The following is a 22,476-nucleotide window of genomic DNA, read 5'->3' as shown; positions in this document are numbered from 1 at the left end:
CTAAGTTGTAGCTTTGACAAAAAAAATATACTTTTAGCAGTGCAATAGTTTCTATTTGCCCCAATAGCTGTAACTGACTACACTGAGATGAAATGGATTATTTCTGCTATTTGATTTTTTTTTTTTTTGGGTTATGATTGAACCGAGAAGATATTTCAGGGGAAAAAAGGTGAAATCTATAAACACTTTGGAAAGAAAATGGCCATTGGGATAAGGGCTTTAATAATTAATTTTGAGAAGTCTCTTTAAACAGTTTTTTAAAATATCTCATATAGATAGAATTTCTTGAAACTGCACTTTGCACTCTCTGCCATTTTAACTGGGACATAAAGTAAGGGTTTGTTAACTTTAGTCTGTGAAAGTACTGGAAAAAAGCTCACTGCAGTTCAGGACTCTTAACCTATGACATATATATAAGTCTTCCTGACATTTTGAAAAAGATTAGAAACAAGATAATAAACTGAAGGTCTTGTGAACAGGCGATTAAAAAGGAAAAAATGGGAACCACTGGCTTACTTTTCTTTCTAATCATGAGCCTGTTGCTGACAGCAGTTATTTTCCTCATCTCAACACGACTAAATTCCCTCCTGAACATACTTTTACTTCATCTGTAACCTTAGATAATAGTTGTTAGCATGGTGACCAAAGAAAAGGACAGAGTCTTCCCAAATGGCACCCTGAAAGCAATAAAAATACCAAATTATAGGTGTGCTTTTGAGAAATCACAGATATTAAAACTGTAAAAGCTGAAGAGAAAATCCATTTGGCATAGGAAGTGTGGGCAGTGGAGCATGTCATTTAGTCATACTAGAAACAGAATTAGTTCAAAAGAAGAGAACTGGTTCTTCATTTATTCCTAATATCTAAAATGCTTGTACCTGTGAAATTGAAATTTAGCTAAGAGAGTTTTGCTGTTCCGTGATTTATCAAGTTTAGGGATTTATTCTTGTGTTAATACTTCTTCTTAAAGAAACAGAAATCAACTAAAAGGACTGTGTGTAAGGCTGCAAAACTGACATAGAATTTAGAATATTATTACTTTTCTACCAAGAAACAGGGAAAATACCCAGAATTTTGGTAGCTATCTAAAGGTTGTGATGGTGGTGGCAAGAGATAGAGACAGTCAAGAAAAGAGGAATTTCAAATGCAAACTAATTCAGTCTGTTGTACACACAAGTTAATAAACATGACAAAAATTGCCTAGCCTTACATGATCTAAAACATCATTCTCCATGAACATAAAAATATCCTTTTTGTGTTTTGTATATCTGAGGTCTTCTCAAATAAACAAATCTGTGAGTATTATGTTAAATCAGAAAGTAAGAGTAATTACAACCATACACTCCAATGACTACCTCTTTCTGCCATTTCAGCAGTGGTGTACCAAGACAAAAGTAAAATACAGTGAGTCATCATATATGCTCTAGAAACCTCATAAAGGTAAACAAGAAGTAGCTGTTAAAAATCAGAGATAATCAGAAATACCACAAGAACAAACACAGGAATAAAATATAAATATTTTTTATTATTGAGCTGTATCCAACTGCTCTGGTAAAGGAGCTATGAATAGCCAACACAACCTCATGCTGTGATAAATTGCCTCAGCAACATAGCTACCCAAAAAAAGTTTTAATTTGTCAAGTGTTAAAGCATGGATTTAGCAGCTTAGTGATCTGTAATGCACTGTATTTGACTCGTGTCACTTTTTTCTAAATGTCGCCTTTTCCCACTCTGACTCTGCAGCCAGTCCTGTCAGTCCTGCTCACATCATGCTTAGGCTGAGCTCTGGGCATGTTCCTCCTGACTGCATGGATGCCCCTTGTGCTATGACTTAGCAAATTTACCAGCTGATCTTCTGTTAGTATCCTTCAAGATATAAAGCCACTGACATGAAAAAAAAACCATGGCTTATATTCTCATAAGACTAATGTCAGGGATTACATATTGCCTTGTAATTTTATGACAATTAATTAACAATTACTTACAGTATTCTTGAACATGTTTCTACTGAGGATACTAAGATTTCAAAACAGTTGCATAAATACTTTCAAAAATTGCTTCTTTTATTTTGTGCATGACGATGATTAAATTGTTTTCTGGATCTTGTTTATATTTTTTACAATTTTGCTCTAAAATGTTTACACGTGAATTCATTTTCTCATGTTTAGCACCTGGTTTTGTGCATATTTAAATAGCTATGAATGCAGCAGTATTATATCCAATTCTGATTGCCATTCAATATAAAGCAAAAGGAAGTGATGTAGTAAGATAATGTCTCTTGTCTCTCTAAAAGCAGGGTGAACACCTACCTGAACACTTACCTATGTATGACCAATAAAATCATCAACAAAGTATGTAAATTTCCAATAACTAAGTGCTATGATAACTTTTGCAGGAAATTATTATTAAAAATTTTGGGCATATTGCCCAAAAAAGTATCTCTCAGGAAAGAATAAGCCAACAGATTTGGACTGTCGAGATTGTCTGTGTAAAAGGCTTTGTCCAATGAGTTCTCATTTGTAATTATTGCTTGCATATTCAAGTCCTCCCCACTAACAGCAGCAATTAATGACAGAGTGTAAATCTCATGTTTAGAGGATCTAATCTATCATTTGTTGCTATAACATTAAAACACATACTGCCTAGGTATTCAGAGTAATCCAAAAGTAGTTATAGCGATGGCAGAAGTTGTAATTTAGGCAGAATTCAGACTTTTAGCAATTGTATTGCACAAAGCTCTTGTTGTTGCTATAGTAGTTCAATTGTGTTAGTTTACAAAAGGTCAAAACTTAAAGAAATTTGTTATAAATAATAGAACTTATGTTTATAGATTAAAAATATACTGCAAACTTTTAAGAATCGCTTAACGCATTTCTGGCCCAGTACCTTTCCTCAGTAATCCCATTTACAAAGAACATCATAAAGGCAAATTTCAGTATTTGTTTATTGTTCTAATACAGTGGTAAAACAAGAAAAAAAATGTGGTAAGAATTTATCATAGTTCCAAGTCATGTTCCTGAGAAAATGCAGAATCAATCAACTGTATGAAATGTTGACTGGGAGAAATTTCTCCCAGCATGTGTAAGTAGTCTATAGATAGATTCTGCCCTCAGGAAAAACTTGATTTTGCAAAGCTATTGTAACTGGAAAGGATGGCAAAAAATTTGCAGTACACCAGCACTCTCTCTTAAAGGTAATAAATTGAAGAAAGCCATATCAGAGTTAATTTCTTAGTCAAACCCAGTTATATCTGATTTCAAATTTCTAGGATGTTAATTAATTAAAAGTGTTGCACTTTTATCTCCCAACACAAGTTATGCTAAATGAGATATCTGCCTTCTGATCACAGAAACAACAATTGTATGGCACAGAGAGGAAAAAGCCTTTGCATAGTTTAGTTCCCATGCTGGTGTCAAATTGTATGACTAATGTAATTATGGTGTTATTTCTAAGCAATTTGGATCTGTTGGTAGGATTGAGTAAACCAGAGGGACCTTCTGAGGGCATCAACACAGCACTGACTAAAGGCAGAGCTCACTGGAACAGGAGAGCTGTGATCTGTGGGATACATGGGAGCCTCTGCCAGCTCCCACCTGGGAACTGAGGGTGACACTTCCCCCTCTCCCACCTGAGTATGGAGTGATGCACAAGTCTCTCATCCTTCTCTTTCCTCTTACACGTCTCTAATACTTCCCAATAGTGTAGTGAGGTTCTGAAAGTAGGAATCAAAGAGTCTTCGGAACCCAAGGACAGATGTACAGTAAATTCATTGCCTCTGCTGCTACACTGTCTCTGATTAAATTCACAGCTGACCAGATCACCTGTCTGTAAACACTGGTGAAATGGTTAACACTTTTCTCCTGACATGGAGACTCTTTTACCTCAAATGAACTCCCCATAGAAACTGTTAGCATGCCCCAGAAAAACTTCTGTTCTCAGAATTATGCTGGAACTCCAGACAAGGAGAATATTTGTTCAGAAGGAGCAACGGAGAGTATCTGCTTGGAGATCCGATAAAGGATTTTTTCCTTCTGTATGGGGTGTGTTTATCACAGGTGGCTATGGGAAAAATTGCATTAGCCTGGAAGCACATGGACCACAATAAACACCTTCTGTGGGGATTCTGATGATAAATACTGGCAGCACATATCTGCTACAATGGGACTATCTTCTTAAGCCTCAGCTAGCAATCAGCTTAGTTCTGATACAGAGGGATTAATATATTCGCAGGATTTTGTACCAGCCAGTGTGACAAGCAATGGCACAAACTGGAAAAAAATCACCCACAAAATATGGAGATATATATCTGTATACAGCGTCACTCATTTAAAGATTTATAAAACAAAAAGAACATATCTGATCTTATTTTGACTTAATAAAAACCATGCATTTTGCTTTTAAAATAGTCTAAAAATTCATAAGTTTAGATCAGATATTAGGAAGGAATTCTTTACTGTGAGGGTGGTGAGGCACTGGAACAGGTCGTCCAGAGAAGTTGTCAATTCTCCATCCCTGGAAGTGTTCAGGGCCAGGTTGGATGAGGCTTTGAGTAATGTGGTCTAGTAGAAGGTGTCCCTGCCCATGGCAGGGGTTTGGAACTAGATCATCAACTAGGTCCCTTGTAACCCAAACCATTCTATGATTCTGTGATTTCAGGGTACATCCACAATAAGCTTCAGAGATTTCATGCTTAATAATTAAAAATATTGAGAACATGTTGTTTTTTTTTTAAATCAGAGAAATATTAAAATGTGCTCGTGTGTAATCTTTATCATCCAGATTAGCCTTTTGGTTTTTTGGCTACAACTGCCAGGTTTAACTCAGTGCAAGACTCAGTGATGCTTATGGACTTCACCACATAAATCCAGGCCATTGGATCAGATACCTGCATTCCTAGATCCTAGGGACTCATAGTAACATTCCAATGAGCAGCTTAAGAGCAGCACTCTTCAGGATCATGGTAAATGCCCCAAATTACATTTCTTCAAGGACTTTAAAATTTTTGAGCCAACATATTTTTCTGTGCACGTGAGCATAAGTAGGATCTGGCTAAGGCCACATCACATTTGGTTTTGAGTAAAACATGCGTGAAGCTAATTACTTTTTGTCACAGAGGCACATCCCAAGCCTATTAATGTCCTCTCTACTTTCCTGACTAGAATGAATCAATGATCCAAATAACTGTCTTTGTGACAAATAAATTTCTACAGCTGTGGAAATGAAACAGGTGTGACTGGCATGTATTCTTGGTTGAACTTTTGTCATGGAACTGCAGTCTCATTTCTTATTTAAGGACCTTGTCAGTAGTTATACATTACTACATAAGGCTAGAATTCATGTGTCAAAGAAAAATATAAAGGCTGGTTATGTACCAAACCTGAACAATATTGTTGCAGTCATAAAGAAAGAAAGGTGCCAGAAGGAGTAGCCCATGTGTGTTGATGAAATCAAGGAACATTAATTTGACACACGTTATTTAAGACTATGTAGCAGCCTAACACACCATAAAATTAAGGGCACGACAAATAGCAGGCTAATTGCACATCAGGAAAAAAATGGATGAATTTATGGTCCATAATTAACAAATACATTCAGAGTACAGCTTCTTAGGCCTTATAAATATCACCTGAATTACTGACACAGCTTTCAAATTTTTCCACTGGGGAAATTAATTAAATTTGATGAAAGACATATTGGAGATATAGCTATCTTTAGTATTTCTGGGTTCTCTACAACCTGCTGAGTTTCCAGCTGCTTGAGCTATATTTCCAATAGACAATCCTTGCAGACAGAGCTGTGAGCTGAAGAGGAACATAACAGAAGTAATACAGATTTGTAATATTTCATTAAATGAGCTTGTGCTCTTCCAATTTTGTGATTTTTTATTTTTTTTTGCTACAAAAAGAGAAAAAGAGCATTCTGTGTAGATTAATCTGAAATCCTCTCAGTAAGGACACTGATATATCCTCAAGTGTGTAATCTCCTTCCAAGGAAAAAAACCTGTGATGCTGTTTCTTTTTCCACTACTGAATTAAACTTAGTTTTTACAGAGTTAAGAAGGGAACTGTCACTTCTCCAGAATCCAAGCTTCTGGCCACAATAGCACGATGCTTTCAGTACAGCATGGAACTGAGCTTCATTTTCTCTCTTTTTCACCATTCTCTCCTCTTCTTTACACATTCTTACTTATCGTAAGACACAAATTAAGAAATGCAAATTAATGCATAGAAGTTCAAATGAAATTTAATTATTCAGTATAGTTTTGAAGAAATAAGTGACAAATGGTTGCTTTCTAGTATAAATAGAAACAGATTGTTACTAAGAAAGTAAAATAAAAGCATATTTGAGATATGCGCTCTATATCTTACTGGAGTTATAGAAAAGTTGAAAATGATGCAATTGAAGGGGAGGGATCTGGGATGAGACTCCTGCTTCTGAGTCTGGACTTTAATGAGCTTGTTCTACCATGAACTTTGATCATTAAACGTTTAAATTGAAACTCAGAGATCACAGCATCAGACTATATTTTATTTAGATAGCCCACAACTGTATGCCTCTCTACAGACCCTTTCAACGAGCCTAACTATTATTATTGGTGCTATTTTTAACTAGTTAGTAAAGATATCACAAGAGTTTCTCTAGTTTTTAAAGCTTTTGTTCATCATCTGACAAATCCTTCAATATATCACACTGACTTTGTCATGACAGCATTAAATGGAAAAATCACCATTTGGGTCTCCATCAAAAGACCACTAAATATCCTTTTTTTTTAGAATTTTCACCTTGATCGGATGGTATTAAATCCTTTGAACTTCAGTGCAGAAGTGCACAAACTCTGTCATAAACCACTTTTTTCTTATCTCATATTTTTGAGCCCAGAGCATCATGTTAATGCACAGTCACATGAAATCTTAAATTACATTAATGTCCTAATGTTTCTAAATAATTTATATTTATGAAATTTATAATAACAATAGTAGGGAGTATGAGTGTATTCCATATGCTTTATAGCTTCCCTTAAAAGAATCCACTTAAGGCAGGGCTTATAAATTGGCTGCTTAATTTGCATTTCCTTGAAGCACAGCCAAATATGTCATTATTAAGAAACAAAACCCAACTTTCTTTTTCCTTTACTACATGTATTTTAAACTGATTTGGCTGTTGGTTTCTCAGAAATGAGAGAATGAAAATTCATAAGTTTTTCTGCTGTTTTTCAATGCCTGTTTGATACAAGACATACAAAACTGTCTTGCAGTTTCTTTTACCTCTCTTACTTGAAGTGGCAGACAGATCTCTGAAGATTCAATTAGTGCCCAACAACAAACTATGCCTACTAAAAACCATCAATCTTGTGTAGAGTCCATTCTTTAAGTCTGACCATATAGTTTACCAAGGATTGCCCAAAATATTGTGCATCATAATATACTAATTCAATAATTCTCTTTTGTAATTAAACAAGTTGACTGCAAACTATATAAATGCAACCCATCTTCTGCTGCTGTGCATTGTGGCAGTGAGATCCACTCAGGTGACCTTCGAGTCTGAACTAACCAACAAAACCCCCTGGGTTTGAAGAACCCTTCAGGTTAGGGTGACAGAAAATCACCCCCTCGACATGCTTTGAGGCTAGCGCTATGAATATGGGTCAGGAATCAGAGGTTTTGGTTCCTGGAGTTCTCCTCCTCTTTATCCCATTATAGTTAATAGCTAGAAAGTTCTTTACCCGCAGTCTAATTATTGGTTTTTAAAGTTCTGTACCTGGAACCCTTGCACCCCTATTCCCCAGTTTATTTGCCAGTTCTGTATCCCTCGTGCTCCTACTGGTTATCCTCTCAAAACCCCTCCCATCTCTCCATCCCTCTTAATCCCATGTTCATTTCCATTCAGCGCTCTCTGTGCTTGGAACCCTCCGTCTCCTCCTGCTTGTTCCGTCCCAGTCCCATCTGCCTTCTCCTCCCTGTCATCCCTGCCAATAAACCCTGGATTCTGAGAACTGAGAGACTGCATATCCTTAATTGCCAAGGCTCCTGTTATCCTGCCTTCGGAGAGTTAGCCCGAGCTCGGGCTCTCCGCGTCCTGGATCCTCTCCGCCCCCGCAGGGTGGAAAGCCCCCGGCGGGGACCTCTTTTTGGTGAGGTTTTCGGGGTCCTCCTGCCTTCCCAGAGTGAGAAAACCTCAGTGCATGACAAGCTGTTTAAATAGCCTAAACTGAAGGATCCAGGTGTGCTTTTGAGCACGCGTTGTTGCTTACTTGCCAGCATCCCAAATCCCAGCTCGAAAGAACTCCAGTGACATCCTCACTTTTACCCATTACTGAACTCTGCTCTCTGCAGAGGAGAACTTGAGTATGGAGTTGGGTGAGATAATGATGTGCTTACCTAACCTAGAGCCTGTGGAGAAATTATTTCAAAAATCAGTTCAACTGCTGGCCCAATGTGTACTTATACATACATTTATGAACAATAACAACCTGGAAGATTGCTTACATACAAAGTAGACCTCCACTTGAAAAAGTCACAGGTAGGAAAATGAGATACTTTGTGAAATTAAAGTACATTTTAATGGTGCAATGTCTATGTTTCTAATAACTCCAAAACATTAAACTCCAATGGCTTTGTGTTTGTATTAATTTTTCACAGCAAACCACTACAGAAAATTGTGGTAGATTGGACACTTTAATGGCAGATTCAACAGATGCTCCAACAAAGCAGCTGAAGAAACAGAGTAAAAAAAACATTCACTTGTAAGATATTCTTTCAAATCAGAGTTAAATCCCAGAGGAAATGCTCCTGGGGCATGTTATATGGCTCTTTTCTGTGAGTGCAGTATGGAGGACAACTTAATTGTCACTTTCCTAAGGAATAAAGCCTTGATACAATGCTATGTTAGTCAATGTGAATTTTGCCATTGATGTCAGTATTGCATGACCAAAACTTTCATAATCAATAAAACAAAAAGAATGCTTGGAAAAGATGCTCAGAGGCATAAAATTCTGGTAAAAGCCCAATTGCTGGATGGACTTTTAACAGAGGTTATTTGGAAAATGTTCAATGAACATTTCTCTCTTCTGGTCTCTGATACATGTCCCACGTTCTGCAGACAGCCATGGATTATAATGCATATCACTTACATGTAACCTGACTGTTCACAGAATAATAAAAATTCTGTTCACAGAATTTTTCCATTAAATAAATACAAATTATATATATGTATTTTTTTCCTCCTCCCCACCCATATGTCTGCATTTCTGTTTATATACCTACAACTACTTCATCGAGTAAAATTTTTTTCTAGACAGTTTACATGCTTCAGGATGTCTGTTTGAGCTAACAGGGTCTGTGAACAGTAACTGACCAGTTAGTAAAATATAGATAGTTCTCTAGCAGATCTCTTTTGTTTGAATATGTACAGTACATTCCATGGAAGCAGGTTTTAAGTTTAAATACAAACATGTTCTCCAACATAAATAATAACACTTTTTATATAGCAATATTCAAATATTCAAAATTTCAAATATTTTGAAACTGAATTACAATAAGCAGTCTTAGTTAATGTAAAAATGTGTATATATATTCAGGAAAAGGTAGAAAAAAATGTAAATGTACATGCACATGTATTTTTAGGAAAAGGAAGAATCAAATCAGATTTCACAGTGACTGCACAAACATTTGCAGCAGGGAAATTCAAGCAGCATTTATGGGCAGGTCCATCCAGTGGACCCTACATTTAATGAGATATTTTCCTTCTAAAAGTTCTTAAAATATTGACCAGTCAATATTGGTCAAAACACATCCAATAAGAAGGAAATATAAAGGGTTTTGTGTTTACTTTCAAAATCTTCTTAGCATTGCTACAACAAAATCAATCTCAACAAAAAAATTTTCAATTAATCACAGAAAGCATTCTTCTCACACATAGGACATACCTCATAAACCCACATATATTAATATGAATACCTCAGTAAACTATAAGTAATTAATTTTCCATTTGCTTGAGGTTCTTTTACAAGTATAAATAAAATATTAGTGAATAGCATCAAAACATTTTCTTTTTGACAGAGATGAAAAAGAAGCCTAAAAGGCTCATTTCGAGCATGAGTGTTAACAACAGCTTTTGTGTGACAGTCAATTTTTACTAAAAATTCACTCAAAATATCTCTAACATATACTACAATTTCTGCAAAGATGCTCAGAAAGGTTTTTATCTCAGATTATGTAAAAAAATTTCAAATCATTGAGTGATTGCTCTCAAACTGTTAAAGAAGGCCCTGGTAGCTGTATGTAATCTACCCATTGCCTGCCTCTGGCTCCTCACTAATGAGCTGAGTTAAAAAAAATGCCTTATTTCCTACTTGTGGAAAACCTATTGGCTGATCACTGTCAAGTGCAATGCAGCATGTGTGGTACATTATAAACTCCTTATATATATTAAAATATACATTACTGGGGACTGTGGTACTGTAGAAGGTTCTACATAAAAAGCTTCTCACTGAGTACCAAGGATTTAAGGACAATGGCAAAAAGTTCAACAGATTTTCTGCTCTCATGAAAGTGATTTGTAGGCAAACATATCTTAATGATTGGAAACTATTTTAATTGCAAGAGGTATTGGAGTTAGGAAAAGTGTGTCAAAACTAGATCCATACCAGCATGAGTCCATCTTTATAAAGCTTAATCCTGATAAAATATCTTAAATGGAAAATATAAAATTATATATATGTACCCAATGGAAGGGTTCATCAAATCAAGTATCTGAAATGAAATCGTAACATAAATTTCTACTTCTCAGGTCAGGCATCCTATTTTACAAGGGACCAGTACAAAACCACTGAGATTTTCTTTGGCTTTCAGTTCAGCCACTGAGGGCAAGCAGGAAAATGACTTCCTTACCCTACCTCTCTATTGTTTTTTCTTTTTTTTAATGATAGACTACATGTTTTAAAAGAACATTTTCCCTTCAAAAAGATGGTTTAAGGCCAGGTTGGATTGAGCTTTGAGCAACTTGGTCTAGTTGAAGGTGTCCCTGACCATGGCAGGGGGTTTTGGAACTAGATGATTTTGAAAGTTCCTTCTAACCCAAAAAAACTTCTATGATTCTATGAAAACTGAAAGATATTTTTCAGAATAATGCTGATTTTTAAGACTCTCTGGCATTAGTTTTCAGCTCTGTGCTGATAGCACATGTTGCCCTGCAGTAACACAATAAAAATATAGCAAAATCAAAGTGTTGTAAATAGCTGTGCTAAACCCTCAGTGACTCCTAAGTAAATAATATCTGAATGCAAGCAGTAAAACAAAGCCAGAAGGTCACTCATAGACCCAGATTTATGACAGACCTGGAGGTAAACCAAAATCAGCAATAGAATTGTCTTCAGAAACTATTACTAAGACAGATACCAGCAATTTGGAGACAAATGGGTGTTGTATTTAAAGAATTACACTTGGATGATTTTCTGAGGCAGTTTCTATCTCACCAGGGTCAAAAGAAGACTTAAAATACAATATGTATTCCTTATTTCTTTATTTATTTGTTGTGAAAAGTAGCCTTTGGCAAATTATTTTTTGTGGGAAATTAACAGAAAATAGGTTCTAGAAATCACTGCTGTCTTCTGGAAAGGACAATGTGGAAGAGATGCCATCTCTGTTACAAACAGGGACAGAAAAATCCGCAATCATAATCCACAACAAAAACTGACAATGCAGCCTATTTTTCAGAATGTTTAACAAACTAATAATTGACAAAATAAAAAATAGAAATGAGGTAGAATAGAGGAAAAGAGAAATTTAGGACCAAAAATGTAAACTTTTCAAAAGTAAAAAGGTGCCCTGAATGTTCAAATAGGAACTAGAGGCTAAATATTGGTCTTTTGTCCTCATAGTCTTCATTTTAATGTATCTGAGATCTCTGTCCCTTTTGGGAAGTGCATGGAGGAAGGAAGGGGAATGTTTGAAAAGTAACATCCAATGTATCTGGATTTTACTGTCAAAGAATCTCAAAGATATAACTGCTGAAAAAAGGAAGGACTTTATGCATCATTTAGGCCTTGGCTGATACTTCACAACCAGTAAATATACCTTTAATGGTTTAACAGGTTTTGGTTAATATTTTGAGGTACTTGAAAGATGTTTCTTAAAACTTTATGGTTTTTTTTCCTTCTGAAGGTGTCACCAGCCATGTACTGTGCTTGGTCTTACGACTGGTTAAAGCTGGAGGTATGTCACTGAAATATGAAGTTCCCTGCTTTTTCCATTTCTTATATTTAATTTGTACTGAAATTTTCAGTCATTTATTGAGAAAAGGTTGAACCTATCAGAAAGATTAGGATTTCCTCCTGTCAATAGTTTTGATTATGAAAAGAGGCAGAGCCACAGGTTTTGTCTCATGTTAAGACCTGTACCGGAGATCAGATGGAGGTTTTCTTTCGTATGCTGTCCCTACAGAGAAAGTGCATTAAAGGCAATAGAAAAAGATTGGGTCTGCTATTAAAACAAGCAAAAACCATTTGTTCTTAAGATCAGGACTTCTACTGCTTACATATGCAGTCATGCAAGACTTGTTTTTAAAAAGAATCAGGCCTTTATATGAAAATAAGCAACATCAGATTTTCCCTTAAGAGAACAAATTCTCTATGCTCTGAAACACATAAGGATTTCCCCCCTTTTTCTGACTAGACACGTAGGTGGCAATGTACAGAGTTCTTAATAGAGGAAGGCTGGAGTTCCTTCGAGATTTCCAGAGTTTTATAGGTTTTAGACATTTTATGACAATAATACTCTTTTCAACTTGCATACAAACTCTAGCATTTGAATAGGTACTTTGCAATCAGGTTGATAGTACTTCTTTAAAAGAGACTTTAAAAAATAGATGAGCAATCTGGATTCAAAATCTAAATGATGGAAAGGAGAAATTGCAAGTTCCTTTAGCAATTTATGACTGATTACACTCAGAAAATGTATATCTTAAATCAGCCTGCAGCAATCTAAATTTGGATTCTGACAACCGGACTTTTGCTTGCTCAAGTGAATAGCCAGAGCTGTCTTTCAATATAGATTACTTTAGACTATGATTATCTTCAACCTATTGTTCTTATTTTAATAGAATTCACCTTTTAAAACTTTTTATTGGTTTTCCCAGATGTCTGGTAATTTCTGGAGTACAGTCATACAAATTTAAAATTTTGATTCTTTATAGAAGACTAACAAACATACAGTAAGTGCTGTTTCACTAATGAGAAATTGTGTTATTGATGACCATAGCAGCATTTGGTTTCAGCCTGTGCAGGCTGGAATTCTATGTGAGCATGAAAAACAGTAGTACATTTACATTTATGAAACTTTCCTTGCTTTCAATGACCTTTCAAACACAAACTTTCAATGGTGTGGCACTTTCATTGCTAATTCCCCTAATACACTTCAAATCACATAATCCAAATTACATTATTTGCATATGTTCATATTTTTTAATAATTGCCTTTTTATGATCCTTAATAATAGCAGATGCATTTTTATGAGATGTCCCTAGCTTTCCAATTTTTATTTTTTGTTGGATTGTTGTATATGGTCAACTATTCTACTAACTTATGCAAAAGAGAGAAACCCCTCCAAACATTTAAACCATAATCTTTTAATGAAGTCAAAGCTATTATTAAGCTTTTTTGCTGCCCCAAGTTCCTCCTCCATAAAACTGAAGTGGACTGGCTGAATTTCTTTGTTATGGTCTCTGCTTGCATTTCAGGTGTTCTGCTCTCAGACAATTTTTTAAAAGTCACTTCTGAATCTGTACCTACACTGTTTATTCCTTTCTCTTCCCTTTTCAAGACAGATTGTAAGCTTTTGATTTGTCAAGGTTTTCTCCACACTTTCAGTATTTCCTCTACAGGGACAAAAATTCTACTCTTCTTCCTGAGGCAGATTCCTGCCAAGCAGCTGGAAGCATCATGTAAGTTGTGCATGTCAAGTTTGGTGAGACTATTAATCTCCCAAAAGATGCATTTTGAAACAGTTCTCTTTCAATATTTTTGATTTATTTGTACCATCTAGGAGCAGAAAAAATGTGTCTGCTTTAGAAGTCTACACGGCTACTTGGAAAAGTGTAAAAGAAAAAATTCTAGCTCATTTCCACTACATGGTTCACCCAGGGACATATGTCTTCAGTTTTACTGCTTAGTAACTTGGGAATAATGAACATGAATTTCAAATAAGCCAACCCTCTCAGCTCACCATGAGTTCCTTTCAAAGCTACGAGAAGAATGATTCTAACCCTGAACCCCTTGACTTATTGAGTTGCAATTATATTTTTTTATTTGTATAAACATTTTATCCATGTGATGTGAATTTTCAATGCTATTAGTATTCTTGCAGATCATGTGTTTCTTCTTGCTCAGCCTTCAACACTTAATTGTGTTGAACTCTACTTCCTCAAAAGGTATGCAGCAGCAGGAATTTCCTGGGGCTATTTCAGGATAGCTTTACATGAAGAAAGCTGTCTCTATACCATGCTGAAGAGATATTCCCTTGTTGTCTGGGTCTCTGATGTTTTAAGGAAAGAGGCAGAGTTTTCTTATATGTATCTAGGTCAGTAACTACACTTGTTTTCCCCAATGAGATTTGGCTTTCCAGTCACTTTACCTCCTAGCACACACTATATTAAAGAATGCTGTTTTCTTTGAGAAACAGCCTTGGTACTGAGGTCTCTTTATTGCCCAAAGAGATAAAAAGAGGATGGAAATAATCATGGGTTGATCAAACTGTAATATAACATGACTCAACAGATGCCAACTCAGTTTTTTAAGCCTGAAAGTGATTATTCTGTCTGTAAGGGGGGGCAAAGAAGATAAGAACAGTAAATCCATGATAAAAAGATGGCAACTGGGACCTTATCAATGAAAGAAAATACAGCAGGCAATGCAATAGATCAAAGAATTCAGATAGGACAAAATACTCCTTCAAACTGGAATGTCACAGAATTTCTCATCTTGAGCAGTATACACCAAGTTCTTTCTTCAGCAAGACAAGGATTCTTTAAAAACATACATCAGGTAGCACCTGTGGACATGACATGGTCATCAAGCCATGGCCAAAATCATTAATGCATTTGGAGCACAACCGCAGGGACCTTTGATATTGACAGGATTCTTCATATTGTCATGGACAAGTTTTGGAATTTAGCTTGGAAACTTAACACCTTGGAAAGGGACAGTATCTGTAGCTGCACTTATGATAGCTGTTGACTTCATCAATGGTTCCCAATATTCAGAAGTAACTGCTCTCTGCCTCAGCTGCCACTGTGCTCTGATTGCCCTTGCTGATGGGCATGAAAGATCCCATGATATGCTGAAAACAAGAAGCTGAAGAAAGTGAGAGAAAAGTTCTATTTTTTACCCCTTAGTTTTTCTATCCTTGCCTTAACTTTCCAATCTCCAGTTCAGCACTCTGGCAGCTCTGGCATCTCTCTGGCAGCACTCTGCCATCTCCTCCTGGGTGCTGCTGCACACCTTCCCTAAAACACATCTGGCAGCCACACTAACCACTACTGTCTTTTTCTTCTCTTGCATTTCTTCTGAGTCAAATTTACAGTGTTAGACTGAAGAAATATTAAGGATCATCTTTTCATACAGAGCCCTTCACATTGTGGTGGTGGTTTAACTTGTCAAGCTACACAAATCACCAGTAAATAAAAAAGAATGAGAATTTCCTAAGGTTGTTTTATGGGCAAGTAAGTTTTTTCCAATGTTATTGTCTTCAGAGGTAGTAGCCTGCCTTGATTCCTGTAACAGTGAAGGCTAAAAGAGACACCCCAGTGATAAATGGAATATCTGCTGCTCACTTCATGAGAGGAAGCTTGGAGGCATGGCATCTCCAGAAGGTGTGACTGTGGATAGCTGCCTCTCCATGCAAAAACCCACACGTGCACTGCAGCCTACTGCAATACTTTTCCTGACCATCCTCCTCAGCAGCCCCAAAACAAGACAGTCTAAGATTCCAAGGTTTTATTTCAGGAAAGCTCTATCACCACATTTTTACCAGTGCCCAGTAACAAGACTGCACTTGTTATGACATTTTCCCCTCACTCAGTCATTACGTCCATGCAATGAAATGAGAAACCAGCTTATCAGCTAGATAACATCCTGAATCAAGCATCCTGAAGGATCAAGCATTCTATCGTCTGGTTGTGCAGAGAAATGTGGGTGTGGACACTCTCTATATATCTGTAGGTAGGTACATACGGTCATACAGAAATAGCCTTAATTTGAATTTTATTTATTTAATGATGCAAGTTTTACAATTGGCTGTGAGAGTTAATTTTAATTCTCATAAATTACAATATTCATGGAATAAATAAAATATGCTAAGTAATTAATATGAGTGTCACTTTACTACCATCTAAATCAAAGTTGCAATGAAAGAAAAACATTAAGATTAGCTTAGAACTTAGAAGATTTATGTACGACATTATAGCTGAAAATATATGTAGGAAACCTTCATCCCGTACTTACAGACAGGTAAGTAAACCCATTTTTTTCATGTATTTCTCTAGCAACAGTTTTGTACCTGGGACAGAAATTGGATATGGGGATTACTTGTATTTTGCATTAGAAAAATGCCATCATGTCTCTACATTTTCTATCCTCCTCTCTAATCGGACGTGCTTTTGAATTAAGTACAGAATGCATTTATACCTTTTTTAAAACATTAAAAAGAAAAGGGTTATGAAAGTAATGGCTATAATACTCTGAGGAGTGTATGAAATCCACAAGCAGAATTTCAATGAATAAGAAAAAGCCACAAAGTTCACTTTCATTTTATGCCACAAGTTCAAGTGTGGTTGTGAGATGTAAATCCCAAGGTTTACCCCACATATATTGGAAATTATATACTAAATATCTTTTCTCATTTCTTATTAAGAGGCACTAGAAATGCACAGAAAATGTAGTACCTGCCTACTGTTTAATGCAGCTGCTACTGTAATCCCTTATATTTCAGAATGACAATTGCTTAGATGAAATCTAACCTTCAAAAAGCCTTTGAATGATATAAACAGAAGTAATGTCAAAATTACTCAAATTTTTTTGTTAAGGTTTTTGCAGTTGCTAATTAGCTAAGGTATTAATGAAGCATCCATGTATGCAGTTCTGGTACCTAAATATGTAAAATATATACACCTATATATGTAAATTAAATCATATGTATGTTATATTGAGATTTTTTCTAGATTTGTGCCTTAGAACTAGAGACAGTTTTAAAACCAGAAAACATTGCAACAGCCACTCTCATAATTAAAATATGAATTCTGATCATGCTTCATTCTTTATTTTGCCTCTGGACAAATCATAGGCTTTCCTTGGGGTCAGCAGGGGTGAAAGGCAGGTTCTCTTCATAAAAGCGTTCTTAGAAGCATCCTGTGCCATTTTAATGAATGACTGTGTCCTTGCAATAAAAACCCTTAACTACTCAGCTACCCAGGCACAAATTTTTTGTATTGTACACTATAACCAGACTTGGACAGGAGAGATTGCAAGAATGCAGCTGGGTATAGAAAGAGCTCTTGGTTTACATAATAATGGTGACAGTAATTAATATGTGAAAAAGAGCTAGATTAATTATAATTTGCCTGTATATAAATAATTTTCTTTCATTGCTGCTATGGGAACAAAATTTATGATAATTAATTTTATTGAATGTGAAACAGATGATGGATTTCTCTTGCAGAGATTTTAGCAGGGATCTGTCCTGCCAAACTTTCTACATTCAGCACATCCATTTCTTTTGAGCAAGACAAACTGAAGGAGATCTACATGGATTAATCTACAAGGACCAGAAACTGAGGTCAGTGATATAGCTGTATATATCCCTCTGAACCTTAACAATGCTCCTGTCACAATGAAGTCCAAACTTATCTGTTTTTGAATTGATATTCCTCCCCCCCTTGCTCTCTCTCTGAAAGCACAATGTGTATATGGCATTTTTCTTAGAAGAATGTCTTTTTCCCTCAGCTTCTGACATGCTCTCCATTTAAAACTCAGACTTTACTAGATTTTCCTAGAGCAGCAAACACTTCTTGACCTGACCCATAACATATTTTCGCTTGCCTCACTCACCTGTTCCATAATCTTCCAGAGGAGGCAATTTTGATATTGAAATTCCCCCAGCTGATGCCATAGCTATTTAAAAAGTCAAAGAGGTGCTTGACTGGAAAGTCATGCATTTAGAAGCCAGTGATTTTGCAGGGCTGGAGTGTTGTAAATATACAGCAGAGACACATGCAAGATTCTCTTCTCCCCTGCTAGCAAACTAGTTAATTCTAAATGTTGTGATGTAGGAAAATAAAATAACTGCCCCGAAAGTTCTGCTATTACTATCTTCCTAATGCAACCCACATAAAAAAGTCGACCAAGGGAAGGCATGTCAACCTCTTCAAATCAAAGGTTACAGCTTGCCACTCATTAAGCCCTGAATAAAGGATACTTTTCTGAATGAAACAACTTATATTTGATCTTTATTTCTTTGTTGATATCATCAAGCAATCACTTTCTGTGGGTTTCCATAGTAACAAGTGAGCTTTTTTTTTTATTTTGTTTTATTTTATTTTAAAGCTCTTTCATGCACTTAATACAGAAAAGCAGTGGAATAATTGGCATGGAATACTGCTCCTGCTTTCCTGGTATAATTCAACCAAAGCAGGGTAAAGTAAAACATGGTTTTCAATGAAACTGGAGATTTATTTTCCCTCCTCTTAAGAATATTAAAAAAAACTTTACAATTTACTTACATCTTTGGTTTCTGCGTTTGCTCTTGTACATAGTCATTCTGAAGAAATTCCACTTTCTAAGAAATAATTGCCTTGGTCACAGACAAAAGAGATCGTGCTCCTGCTTTGCAGTGAGACAGTTGCTCACTGACAGAAGGTAACCAGCAATCTCTCGGAGAAAGGCAGGGTAATACCATTCTCCTAAAATCCAGGGGAGATGCTACTGGCTCTAACTATTTTTCTCTATTACAAAGCTCAGAGACAAAACATATTTACTTTCATACTTTTTTAAAAAAATGTGTTTGATACCAAGTAACAAAATCCAGAACACATATAGAAACACATAATCAGACAGAGTGGGGTCATGTGCCATGCAATGGTCTGAAATCAGGATTCCTTGAAAAAGCTCTGACATAACCAAAATTGTATAAATGGCCTCAGAAACTAATAAAAACTAACTTTTCATTTAGAGGTCTTAGAATAATGCATATGAGTATGTTAAAATGTTTTGGGTTATATTTTCAAATTTCAATGACATTTTCATATTACTATTAAAAGAAAATAAACACATGTTGATCAATTAAATCCAGACCACAGGTCTGAGCTCATGAATAGATTATTCAGGAAATATATAAAATGCAATTAATTTTTTTCATGGCTATGTTTACTTCTCCATTACCTTTCAATAATTTAATTTGGGGAAAGCTATTTAAGCAACATTCTGCTGATCGCTCATTTTTAGAGCTACTTCATTGCTCTCTAGTCTGTTGAATCACAAGGTCATGAGGAAAAAGTGGCAGGGTTTTATAATCATCCACATATATGTATATCGCTATTTCAAAAATCCAGCTATCTTCCTAAAGGGAACAGGGGAAAGGAGAGGAAATTTTTGCCATGTGGGGGAGATGGGAGTTAGTTTTTGCCACACTGGGTAGATAACTTTCAAGAAGATGCTGGTGGCAGTAATGGAGCTGACAAGAGATAGAAACTTCAGAACATTAGCAATAAATCTGCCTTTAATAAAAATGTGAGAAAATATTTCTTAAATTTTTAAGAAATTCATATTTTGAGCTGCCTGCCGTCATCATCCCAGATACCACAAACACAGAAGTGTCAAAGGAAAAAAAATAAGTAGAGTGACTGAAAAGTTTGAAAACTGGTGATAATGCTCTTATTCCTGCTTAAAATGCATATTTTGGTGGCAACTTTCTAAACTACTGAAAGAAATCCAAAAATAACATCTTTGGCTTACATAAAAAACAACAACATCTGGTGTCTATGGATCATTCATATTTCAGTCAAAGAGGAACAATTCATAGCATTCATCTAAAACATTGACCTACAGTTATTTTCCTAATGAAAAACAATTAAAAGGAATGTATCTCTCAATCTGCCCACCCTAAATTTATATTTTTTCTGTCATTTTTTCCCACTCAGATATATCAGATATATTTTTCATATCTCCTGTATAACAATGTTTAGCTTAGAGCACCATTTAATTCTCCTTTCAGTTGTTCAGTAGTCACATATCCTCATAGTGACACACTTCTAGTTGCTGAAGTGAAATCTTTATTTTATATTGCTCTATTAATCTAATTTTCTCCCTCTGTCAAAATCTGACCACATACCTTTTCATTATCTTTGGATTTGTAACAGCAAAGCAGAGGATAAAGTGTAGCCTGAAGAAAGTGAAAGCAATGAATTTTTTTTTAGATTTCTTTAGTATTTCACCTACAGTTGCCTCAAAATGCCACACTTGAGATTACACCATATCTATTGCTGAGGTCAGCAGAAAGGTGGGAGATTGTAAAACATGTCAAAAGTGACAGGAAGGAAAAAATTAGGATAATTTTTCATCGCTAAGCATAGCAGCAGACAAAATATCTGTCCTATATGGAAAGACCCTGCAGGCCTTATATTCTAATAGCATGGTGCAGTTCATATCCATTGGAGTCAATATTTTTGCAGCAATTGATATGAACTGAGGATAATTCCACAGTTGTCCTGTTCTATTTTCCCTCTGAGTTAATTTGTAGCTGAATCAGGTCTATGATCTGACTTAGACTGCAGAGATCTGTGGTCTCCCTTTAAATTTGCTGCTTCATGTAGCAATCTTTTCTTTTCCTGCTCTCTTCCTTCTCCTACCTGAAGGCTCTCAACCATATTATTCAGCTCAATTTTTCCTTCTTTCATTGATTTGGCAAGATGTCTTCAAATTTTTTCCTCAGCCCACATAAGATTTTAACTAAAACCCTGTTCTTTTCCTTATCATTACAGCATAATTTTTTCTCTAATTTTTATACTGTATTTAACCTAGCCATATATCACTAGGTCTCCATATTTTATTATGTACAGCACATACAGCAACATACATATATTTTTCTATTGGTCTTTGGTGGATTATTCTATTACAACCATGTATTTATATGTAAATATCTTGGCAATGGTATAATAGAAAAAAAATAAACTAAATGGAAATTGAATGGGATAGGGATTAATTTAGTTTAAATCAATGATCCCTGAAAGCACAGCCTTTATTGGTTTTTCTTTGTGTTAATTGGAACTCTGGTTCTTCAGTACAGTGAAATGCATTTGCTAAAAATAACATAAATATACTCTGTCTGGCAAATCATTCTAGGTCTCTTCATAAAAAAATATTGCAAAAACCCCCAAAACTTGAATGTGCTGACTAGCTTTGAGTGGGCACAGCAGCCTCCTGTTTTGCTGTGTTACTGTTTTCTGTTAGGAGAGTTTAAAATTCACTTTCAGAGTACTGCAGCTTGAAAAAAGTCAGAATCTGGCATATGGTTGGTTAAATGCAACCTGCTCAGTGGGGTGGGAAGAAATGAACGGAACATATGACAATCAAAAAATCACCTGGTCACATTAAGCTTATTACTTTTCTTCAAGGATACATCTTAAATGATTGAAACAGCTTAAAATGTTATTAAAACAGTATATGTTGGAATGAATTATGTCAGTCATTGTTTCTGGTGGTAAAAGAACAATATCCACATTTGCACATCCCATAACGCCTCTTGCCTTTCTCTCCTTCCCACCCTACAAGTCCCAATAAGGAACTTTTCTTTGAACACTGCAATAAATTTCTCAAACTCTTTTTTTTTTTTTTTAAGAAGAGGAAAAGAAAAAAAATACAGACATCTTAAAAATATAACTGCTAGCATGAATGTCGCATATTACTCATCAACAAACACTTTGCCTGGGTGGTATGCTCAATTTTACTTTTAATGAGCAGATCTTAGACAAAAAAGGAAGTTGGAGGAAGCTTAAAGTCCGTTCTGTCTTTCATTGTTTAATTTAATGCACCCAACGAGTCTTCTTAGATAATAACCTTTTATAGTTTCCACTACAGTTATTTTTATGATGTCATCTAAGAAAATATTACATCTATGAATATGAATTAGTTTTTTCTTTAAATAAAGGTTATGGGTAGGGACCAACATTTAACCTCCTCCAAGTAATAACCACTCCTTGATAAAATTATTGATGTATTAAAATCATGTATGTGCACATTTTACTGGTAAATACTTGTACAGATACCCAGCAATATTGCTTTTTAACATGGTGCAATATTAGATAAATAAAATTCGCTTTAGCAAGAAATGTCACTTAGCTTATAAGGCAGATTTATGATAAGATGTTCTGTTTATGATGTAATGAGGACAGAACTTAAAATATTGGCCAAACCAACCCTGCCTAACAGTGGTA

At 35.5% G+C, this 22,476-nt stretch overlaps 1 protein-coding gene across 5 annotated transcripts in view; it reads right to left on the bottom strand.

Moving 5' to 3' along the window:
- Positions 1 to 22,476, bottom strand: part of RALYL (RALY RNA binding protein like) — a 382,641-nt gene that overhangs the window by 87,468 nt on the left and 272,697 nt on the right. The window contains exon 1 of one of the 5 annotated variants that reach the window (XM_085053116.1): positions 18,769 to 18,905. The exons of the other annotated variants lie outside the window; for them this stretch is intronic. Within the exon in view, the coding sequence (XP_084909242.1) occupies positions 18,769 to 18,805 (37 nt within the window). The 5' untranslated portion in view covers positions 18,806 to 18,905. Of the gene's footprint in view, positions 1 to 18,768; positions 18,906 to 22,476 lie in introns of those variants that run through there. 5 annotated transcript variants of the gene reach the window in all.

Source organism: Lichenostomus cassidix, chromosome 2 (assembly GCF_008360975.1).
Source record: "Lichenostomus cassidix isolate B80296 chromosome 2, HeHo_3.0, whole genome shotgun sequence".
In the NCBI taxonomy this organism is placed as follows: domain Eukaryota; kingdom Metazoa; phylum Chordata; class Aves; order Passeriformes; family Meliphagidae; genus Lichenostomus; species Lichenostomus cassidix.
This window is presented reverse-complemented; position numbering and strand designations above follow the sequence as displayed.